This window comes from Lygodium microphyllum, chromosome 21 (assembly GCF_053477565.2).
Source record: "Lygodium microphyllum isolate KBCC chromosome 21, Lygodium_microphyllum_v1.1.10, whole genome shotgun sequence".
Lineage (NCBI taxonomy): Eukaryota > Viridiplantae > Streptophyta > Polypodiopsida > Schizaeales > Lygodiaceae > Lygodium > Lygodium microphyllum.
Genome location: NC_141155.1, coordinates 132,666,963 through 132,677,089, shown reverse-complemented (window position 1 = coordinate 132,677,089; position 10,127 = coordinate 132,666,963). Strand labels below are relative to the sequence as shown.

General features: G+C 40.4%; 1 protein-coding gene across 3 annotated transcripts; it reads left to right on the top strand.

Moving 5' to 3' along the window:
• Positions 1-516: 516 nt before the first annotated feature.
• On the top strand, positions 517-7,903 carry LOC148018572 (uncharacterized). Of its 3 annotated transcripts, XM_087662225.1 has the most exons (7): positions 517-1,207; positions 1,636-1,750; positions 2,479-2,581; positions 2,705-3,556; positions 3,643-4,612; positions 6,555-6,600; positions 6,941-7,026. In XM_087662225.1, exons 1-6 carry the CDS (start codon positions 1,021-1,023, stop codon positions 6,557-6,559), a joined length of 2,232 nt encoding a protein of 743 aa, XP_087518351.1. In that variant the 5' UTR covers positions 517-1,020; the 3' UTR covers positions 6,560-6,600; positions 6,941-7,026. The 3 variants fall into 3 exon arrangements, with proteins under 3 accessions (XP_087518351.1, XP_087518348.1, XP_087518349.1); XM_087662222.1 differs by lacking the exon at positions 6,555-6,600 and having other exon boundaries at positions 6,941-7,903; XM_087662223.1 differs by lacking the exons at positions 6,555-6,600; positions 6,941-7,026 and adding an exon at positions 7,074-7,226.
• The last annotated feature ends 2,224 nt before the right edge of the window (positions 7,904-10,127 follow it).

Sequence of the window (10,127 nt, the reverse complement as noted above, 5' to 3'; positions counted from 1 at the left end):
TTTGCATGGCCGAGTTTAGGCATTAATAAGGGGTAATTAGCTAATTCCATAGCACGTGGCCGGTTGATGGAATACAAATATTATGGTGACGGAGATGACGATACATCTCCGATACTGCTCTCTCTCTCTCTCTCTCTCTCTCTCTCTCTCTCTGTGCGTCTGTCTGTCTGTGTCTGTTTGCAAATTGCAATGTCAGGCCATTTTCTTCCTCCGCAAACAAAGCTCCTTTCCGTATTCGCTAAAGCCTTAAGAAGCAACAGCAGCTGCCGCTGCCTCTGTACTACGTTTGCCATAAACCGTAAGGCAGAGATCAACAATCATGGAAGCTCTTGTAAAAGCGGCAACTGGAGATCCATTGCTGGCTTGATGATGATGATGATGATGATGCCCCGCTTCGTAAACTTACTAGCTCGAATGGTAGGAGAATAATTAGAAGAAGGAGAACAGCTTTGATTGCAGCAGAAGCAAATGAAAGGGTGCAAATTTTAGCGCAGAAAATGCACATACATACTTGCCTCTCGGGCCACGATGAGAATGTGTACAGAAGGGAAGGCATATAATTGGCCTTTGCCGGCCTTCTAAAAATAATCGACCCTTTTTGGCCGCATGCAGCCGTCCATGAAAATTTCAAATTCCCTCCCTCTCTCTCTCTCTCTCTCTCTCTCTGTCTCTCTCTCTCTCTCTCTGCGCCTGTGTCTGTGTCTGGACTGAGAGAGAGAGAGAGAGAGAGAGAGAGAGAGAGAGAGAGAGTGTGTGTGTGTGTGTGACGAAAGCTTAAGCTATAGTCTGATGAAGGCACCCAGTGTACATGACTTAATCATCCAGTGGTGATAGACATCCACAGGAGTCCACTTAAGATTTCGTGTCATGCAATCTATTCTATAAGATCCATGATTGCCTACCCAGCTCAGCAGACACTATTCGTTATAACTACACTCGTGAAGGGCTTGTCAGCCGGACTCCATTGCCATATTGCAACATAGCATCCGGATTGGATCCTGCTATATTCCGAGGCCCAATATGAAGAATAATGGAGACGGGAAAGTGAACAGGCGAATTGCTCACACGGAGGCTTGGGTGCAAGAAGACAGCAGTAACTCATGTAGCAGGTCAGATGAGGAGCTTGTCCTGTTCCACGACATGCGCCGTCAACAACGCATGAACTTCCTCCTGCATCCGTCAAACGATGACATCGAACTTGCTTTGTGTAAGCTTATTATGATTTGTTTTAACTGCTTCTCAATTACACTTGCAGCATGCCTGGTTTAATGTGCAGTGAGTCATTGTATTCATAGTGTGAAGATGAGTTGATCATCCTCACAACAGTTTGTTTTATTGACCTAAGAAATTCCTTATTCCATGTATGCATGGTCTTAGAAACTTTTGCAGTCCACCATGAGAGTTAGAACTGTCCTTGGACCTTTGCATATGGCTAGGAATCTCACTAGCAGTACCTAATCACAAGCATGCCAGAAGCAGTCATATTCAGACAAAGATAATCTTGGATAGAATAGTCGAACGTCTTAGCATGTATGCGTGCTCAGATATGCATTAAGCAGCCACCAAAGTATATGTGAGAAGTTTCTGAGCTTTTGATCAATCCATCTGACCAAGTTGAGAAGTTTATGATAACAGCTTCAAAGTATGGTGGCCTCACTGGTTTTCACATGGTTCCTGCATCTACACCCCCATGGAGACCTAGAGGGAGTGATCTCCTCGCGTTGGACCCAGAGAAAAATGATTACAGTTGGTAATTACTTTTACCTGTGATTCCAGTTGGTAATTATTTTACTTGTTCTTGTTTTGATGGAACTCGTAAACTAGAGCTCTACATACATGTCAAGTATATCTACAAAAGGAGGCAAACTAAGGGTGTGGGACTTCTGGACGAGTGAGCTCTTTGACTTTGTATTTCAGACTGATATTTGTTTTAACCTTTGCCATTTATTACTAGCCATTGTCGAAGTTCGTGTATTCAGCACCATGGATGTATGTCTGTTTGTAAGAGAGACAGGGATCGAGGATGGAGATTTGGTGTTCCATGGATCTAGTGCCTGAGAACACCTGAGAAGGACCTTCAACCTCAATCTGCTGTGAAGCGTCAGTGAATGTGTGCCATACAAAATCTAGTGTTGGGCTAATGAGTAATAATTTGGGGTTATCGTAGTCTAGCCTGAACACTGAATGGTTGAAGGATTACAACAATGTATGACATGAGATGGATGAACTTGCCATTTCATTGCATGATAACATGAAAAGGGGGGGTTTTGATCTTTTATAGCACCAGCACTATTTGGCAACACAGCCACACCTTCCATGATGATTGGCTTTCAATTCCAAGTTAGACTTGGGCCTTAACTTACTTACTAACCTGAGAATCATACAGTTGTCAGACAGGACAAGCAGGCTTCTCCTCTAATGAGCACTGCATCACTAATTAACCCATTTTCTAACCGTCAGCTCTTTGCAACTGTACAGGCTTGTGACTCCACCAGCCACCCCTCTCTTCCCCAACCTTGATAAGGAGAGCCCCAACAAAAAACCATGGCGTACACAAAACAACATACTGAAACTCTCAAAAGTAATTATCTTTCACAGCATAAGATTGTGTTTTGACCTTTTCTGGTTGTGCACATTTATGTGTCCACTTTTCTAGATGCAACATGACCCAGGCTAAAAGTTATTTCCTCTGTTGCTTGCTCAGTTTCCAGGAACTAATGCAAGGGAAATGCGCAATCCTACAGTAGAAATGCACAACAAAAATTCACACAAAAACCCAAGCCCTCATAAATCAAGCACTGCATATAGCACAAATGTTGATGTCAAGAGTAGAACATCAGCACACCTGCCAAGACGTCAGTCTCCTAAACATCGACCTTCACAACCAATGGCAAGAGAATCATGTACTGTATTGCATACAGCATCGAGGAGGCCATCCACACCGACATTGAAAAGATCGAATCTGCCACCAAGTGCAATGTCATCATCTCTGGATGGAAACTTGCATACAGCATCAAGGAGGTCATCCACACCGACATTGAAAAGATCGAATCTGCCACCAAGTGCAATGTCATCATCCCTGGATGGAAACTTGGTCTCCAAAGGGCGTATTCGGGGAGCTTCATTGTCACCAAGGAAAGTTTACAGGTCTTCAGAAGTTGATCTGAACTCAGAGCCACCATCTAACCTTCGTACTTCCATTTCAAATTACCCAAGGGAGGATATAAATGTCACCTCAAGGCATGGAGCTTCTGGAGTTAGGAGGCACACTTCCTCAGAGACACTGTCAAGCTCCACGTCCAGCTCTAGAGTTTTTAGCTCCTCAGGCAGTCAGTCATGGAGTAGTAAAACTTCAATCCTCTCATCTTCAGATATTAGTATTGTAGACCACTCTTATTTAGCAAGTCAGCGTAATACAGCAACTCCAAACTTCCAGCGTAGGATTACCAAGAGTCCACTAAAACGGCAAATAAGGTCAACTGACACATCTACACATGTGGAAGCCCTCAGAAATGTGACCGCAAGGAAATCCTTGGAATTATCCATGGAACAAGCTGTATGTCTTGATGTTTTTCAAATCTGTTTTCTTTTTTTTTTAAGATTTTGGCAATCCATAGTCAAATGTCATGTGCCTGCTTACAGGTCAAATATGGCAGTTCAGAAGATATTCTGCAGCCGACTGCACATGATGGTCCTCAAAGCAGTGCTGGTACTGCAATGTCCCAGGCCAGTACTACTAGCACAGTGAGCAGTGCTGCAATGACCTACATTAACAAAGAGAGAAATGAAAATGTCGGTGCCAACATTCAACTGCTAGAAGAATTGGTAAAGAGAACTCGGGCGAGGCTTAGGGAGAATCCTGAATCTGGATACAAAGTGTGTCAAGGATATTTAAAGATTGATCATGATAATTGTGAAAGGGAAGATGGCAAGTTTTCTAGTCACTATAAAACATCATCAGATGAGATCTTTGTAGACATCCAGGAAGATCTATCTGCTCAATTCAACGACAAAAAGCAACAGAAGCTCCCCCATTTCGAGATGCACAGGTCCCATCTCTTGGATGCATCATTAAAGGTCCAACATCAGGATAATGGTTACACCGGCTCAAGATCATTGTGTTCTCTAGATCAGGAAACTCTGAAGAAGCATGAAACTTTCAGTGATCTCTACAATTCACTTAAACTTCAACAATCGCACTTAGTCGATCCTATCATGATCAGTGATCCAGCTTCGGAGGGGAATGTCAAAGACTATTTTATTGATATTCCAGAAGTCAAACCCAGAAGTAATATTGTTACGAGATCAGAAAGCAAGAGTCTCCCTAATGCTGAAAGTCACACAGATATTGTTTCAGAGAAAATCATTGCTATAATCCAATCAGATAGCATTGCAGTGAACAGAATAAGCAGCAGAGATGCTAAGGATGAGACAAAAGAGTTTCTGGCACACATTTCTCCAACAGACGGCTGGCATGCACATTCCAAGCAAGAAAGTGTTATTAGAGTAGTGAATCGCACAAGTAAAAATTATTCTCCATCAGACAGTGCGTTTTCAAGTTTGGAGAGGATGTATGAACCTGGAAAGAACCAGAAGCAGCATGATTTTGAAGGTAACATTCACCCCTCTTTTGCTGGTGATGTTTAAACTAATGTTAGATGGAGATCAGCTAGGAGGACAGAGTCTGAGAAAAGAAACAAGGAAAAAAATCAAATGTAACAGGTCTTGGAGGGTCTGACTTGTGGACTTGGTGCATGACATGTGCTTAGAGTCATGTTGCACTGCGTTTTAGTGGGGGCTGGAGGGTAGGTCAAACCCCCCTCACACGTGGCCACACACAGCAGGAGTGGGGTTTGCAGGGTCTCTCTGACCCCAGGAAGTCCCTGCTGGCACCCTCATTTTTGAGGGTGCTAGCATAGGTTTACAAGTGCTAACACATCCTGGCCAATCGCATTCTTGAGCATTCTTGACTCGATCTTCAGCAAACACTACCTGGCCAATCACATAGACTCATGTACCATCAACCCATTCCCACCTGGTCATAGCCCCATCATATCCCCAGCTCTAGCTGCAAGTGAGCTTGTTTGGTTTCCTATAATGGAGGAGGGTTGGATGTGGTCTCTTTTAGGTCCATAAAGCAACAGTTACTGAGCAATGCATAAAAGTAGCCACTGATAGCTCTATTCCTCAGCCATGCAGTGCAAGGATCATCTTGGATCATCGATATACCTGACGAAATGATTAAAACGTATAAGTGAAAGGTGATCTTTACTTTTTTATGTTGGTTTGATTGAACCTTGTGTCCAGAATTCACCCCACAAATCTTGCATGAGAAGTTCTTCCCTGAAACTTGACCTAAATCTGCCAAAATCGCCACCCTGATAGTCTCCCCATTATTTCCAAACATAAAACAATGATAGGCATGCAGGAATCCATGACAGGTAATTGACCAATAAGCTATCCTAAATTAATGTCACGAACATATATCCATTACAAAAATTGAATCCGTGACAGAGAGCTTGAACTTTGAAGAATGAAATGGACACTCTGGTAGCAAGGTAAAAACTCAAGGCCGGAGTCTCAAGGGACAAACTGACACCAAAGTAGCTGCAGTATAGAGATGAGAAGGTGGATTGTGAATGGGAATATTTAATAGGCTAAGCAGCTCCTTTCCTACACTCTCTTTGTCTTTTGTTTCCCAACCTTTGATACACTCTTTTTCCTAGCTTGCATCCAAGACATGGCCGATTGATGAGACTAGCGAACCCTTAGTCTGCAATGCAAAGGGTCATGTAATTGCTTCTTAAATTTAGTAAAGGTGGCATTTCAAGTCTCAATTTCTCTAGGTGTCATACATTTTCAGCAGAGTGTTCCAGGTGAGAGAAAGAATCACCATCAGAACCAATCATTTATCAAATTATCTGGTATGGTAAATTTCTATGGACTTCTTTCTCTAGGGATTAGGAATGCAGTGGACAAATATGTACACTCTATACCTTGAAGAATCGTGACCAACTAATATCATAGCAACTGTGCATTATGGCATATGGAGGAATGTGGGGAGCGTGATAACAACTGATAGCCAGTTAGCTTTACAGGTTTTGGACTGTCTGTTTCCTGAGTAGGCACAAAGACAGTGTTGCCCCATGTATCTGGCTTTGACTGGAAATCTTAATCATTGGCTTTCCTTCTATACCAGTACTGATTTGCTACTCAGAATAGCAGCTTGAATGATTATCTGATGAAGAACAATTCACAATACTAGGTGATGTACTGACTTCTGGATTGATAAAAGGCTTCAACGGTAAAATAAGGCAAAAGATCAAAGGGTATCTCAAGAAGCAGCTGACAAGATTGCACATCTTCATGTTGCAGTTTGTTCACAATAGTTTGCATCCTCTCACCAGCCTTACATGCTTTCGGACTTTGTGTTTCATGGGAGTGCTGCACATTGTTAGTCCCATGTATGTGGCTCTGATTGGAGTTCTTAGCAATTCGCTTTGTTTGCATATTACCAGTTGGTTGCCTACTAATTTGCTATTCTCTCACCTCAGGATAAGCTTGAATCATCACCCCATGAAAAACTATTCACAATGCTAGGTGAGCTTGCATTGCCTTCCACTAACTTTCCGAATCAATAAAGCATCAAAACATTGCAAGCAATTTACTTAGAGAGTGTGAGGCGTAATTGAAATCAAAGAGTTGATGTCGAGTCAAGTCATAGTAATACATAACTAGGCAATTTATATGCGAGGTAGCACGTTGTTTTGATTATTTTGATAGACACTGCAAGCAATTCACTTACAGAATATGAGGGATGATTGAATGTTAAAGAATTGATCAACCGCCAAAGTCATATAAGTAGGCGGTTTTATATGCAAGGCAGCAATCTGTTAGAGTATTATGCTAGTTGACAGATGTTTCAATTCCATTTGTGCAGATTCCCAGCATCAAGCCTCTGATGAGAGCTTGGCCTGCTGCCCATCAGCTCCCGTGCAAAGCTTTTCAGCACAAGATCAGAGTAGGAATGCGATAATCTTTTGTAGCTCAATAATTCATGATATTGTGTACAGGGCTGCATCATTAGCTGTGGATAAGGAAGAGCTGGCTGCTAGATATAATATGGAGGAATCCGTGACGAAGACTGAAGATGGTTATAAGAAACATGAATTAAAATTGATCCGACCAGATCAGAAACACGTTGATGGTGATCAGCAGAACGAAAAGGGCACACTGATCATCATTGATAAGAATCTATCAATGACTGTGCCGCCAACACCGGTTGAGGCCGATAAGGAGCCTGCTGTCGCAGATGGAATGAGCAGCAATGGGAAAGCCTTTGCAAATGCTGATAAAGAGGTAGCAAGCTCCAACTGCCAATGCAGGATCATGTGAAAGCTCTTATCTGGGAGATAATCAAGGCATCATCACAACAAGGCACCTGCACCTGATTAAGCTGCTTGAGCCACATTATCCCCTGCCATTCTTCCTTTAAAGTAAACAAGGCGCACCGCCTGATTAAGCTGGTTGGGCCACAACCCTTCATGATCATTCGATATCCCTGGCCATTCTTTGATTGAATAACACAGAGACGAGGAGGATCGGTCTTGGAAATATACAGGCCATGTTTGGCTCATTGAGATCCAAGGCATAATGATTCCCTTTTGTTACTTGCTAGTAGGCTAAGGCGCCCACTTGTGAGACGGGTGTCAAAAAGCAAACACCTTGAGGCAAGTCATGTGACAAATAAGAGGGAATGTGCTAAGATTTTTGCTTAGGTGGTGTCACTCCTTGATTTGCTAATAGGTGTTATATAACTGGCTCTCAAGTGTATTACTACCTCTCGGAATTGTATTTTTTGAATTGTGTAAACACTTCTTTTTATTTAAAAAAAAACTCGATATTGGAGTCGTTCCATTTTTCTTGATTTCATGTACATGCTTATACATTCAAATCTCAGAAAAAAAATTTACTTGTGAAATCCTTGCCAAGAATACATCCTTTTCCTCGGGTGTTCTATAGCTAATGATCATCACAAGTTCTTGTCCTAGTTAACAAGGGTGACAACTATGACATACATATCTTACAAGCAAAACCTAAACTAAACATCATAGAGAATGGATATTTGTAATTCCAAGAAGCTATGATTGAGCAATTGGGAATTCAATTGGTTCTGGTTTAGAGATACTAGTGATATTCGTCACCAATTTAAGGACTCGTTATTAGTTATGACCCTAGTAACCATTTTGACCACAACAATGGCTTTTCAAGCCAATATATATGCACTTGATTATCATATTTACTCCCTACATACATTCCATGCCTTAAATAGAGAAACCTCACAAGATATTAGAACAAATAGAGGCAAAAGCATCAACATTCCAAACTCATTCCACACAAGCTAGTGTAGTCACAAGGGCTTGCCAAAGCAAGAGTAGATGGTAAGTTCAAAGCTTGAGTGAAGGTGAAGGAGTTATCTGAAAGTGAATATTTGCATGACAGTGCATTCAAGCTTCAAAGTCGCCAAGCTAAGCATTAACTCAAGATAGAGTTTCAAAAATAAATGTACATATTTCCTTAACATTGATGAGCACTCATGTGACATACTACCACTATAATGAGTACTTTAATCTAGTGTGACATCTTCCATTTATGATAATTTGGAAGAAAGTTTATCATATTATGAAATAAAAAATAAATTTCTTGCAATGAGGCAATTAAAAAATTTAAGATCTCAATTGTGCTATCACTATATGTTTCCTTTACTTGTTTAGAAATGAATATATTGCATGATGATTTTGCATCCAAATGTTCCTTTTATACCTCAATCAATTCAAATCTCTAAAGTTTTGAAATTAGAGATCATTTTTTGTCCTATGGTTTACATCAAAATGTTCTTTTTATATCTCAATTAGTTTCATGATCTCCTAATGCCTGAAATTGCACATGATGTCTTTAGAGAACTTTAATAATAGGCATTGTGATGTTTATTTATCATGTCATCATTACTTGCATTATTCTAACCTATGAGTTCAAACCTTCATGTTTATAGTATTTGACCTTCCATTTGCATAGCTCTTCATGTTTATACATAGTAAATGTGACAAAAACATTTACTGCATACATGTTTTTACATAAAGTGGCTCATAATTACTCTATTTCTCAGTTCATTTGTACACAAAGTTATATTAAAAACTATTATTTGCATTGAATTGTTATTGTGTGTCATTTTAGATATCCATTTTCCAATCTTGCAATTATTATGTCTTTTAAAACCTCCATTTTATAAGGCTTGTTATCATTTTCCATTATGGTGACTTCGACTACAACCTTTGAGTCTCCATTAAGCCTTTACCTTCCACTTTCATGAACCTTCATTTCCATGATTCTTAACCTCCATTGCATGACTTTCATTTATCATTATTTCATACAAAGAATGGACAATCAAATTTCTTATGTGAGGACATATTTCAACGATCATAGAAGCAAATCTCTTAACCTCTGAAATACAAATATTTAGTTGACTGCAAAATTTGAGGCTAAACTTGAACAAAGTAAGTGAAAGACACTAAGGCAAAGGATATCTAAGATGAATATATAGTGAACAAGGAGCTTATACTAGAGAAAGTGAGTGCTTAGTGAAGGAGGTGGAGATTCTCCTGATGGAAAAGTAAACAAAATATCCAATGGTCTAGTTGCAATCATGGGGGCCGCATTACCTCTTAATCTCATAAACCACTTGGTATGGGAGGTGATATCTACGCTATGGCCTTAACCAAAGAATCTTCTTTATATAGCCAATGGGAGGTGATATCTACTCTTTCTTATGTGATTAAGGATTGTTCCAAACAAATTTTCTCTTATGCACGTATGAGAATTTATATGTTAAAATCTATAAAAAATTTCCACTCACTTGTGCAAGGGGTGAGTGAAAGGTGGAGTGGAATTGGAAGCAAGAAGAAAGTAAGAGCTTTTTGGAGGTTCAACCAACGGAGAGAGAGACCTGTGTATAGAAACTCCAACAGTCACAATGTATGACTTGCCTTCCCTTATTCTATTCTCATAGTGAGAATAAAGAATAAAGTGACAGCGATAGACAACCACCACCTACAGTATACAGATGTACA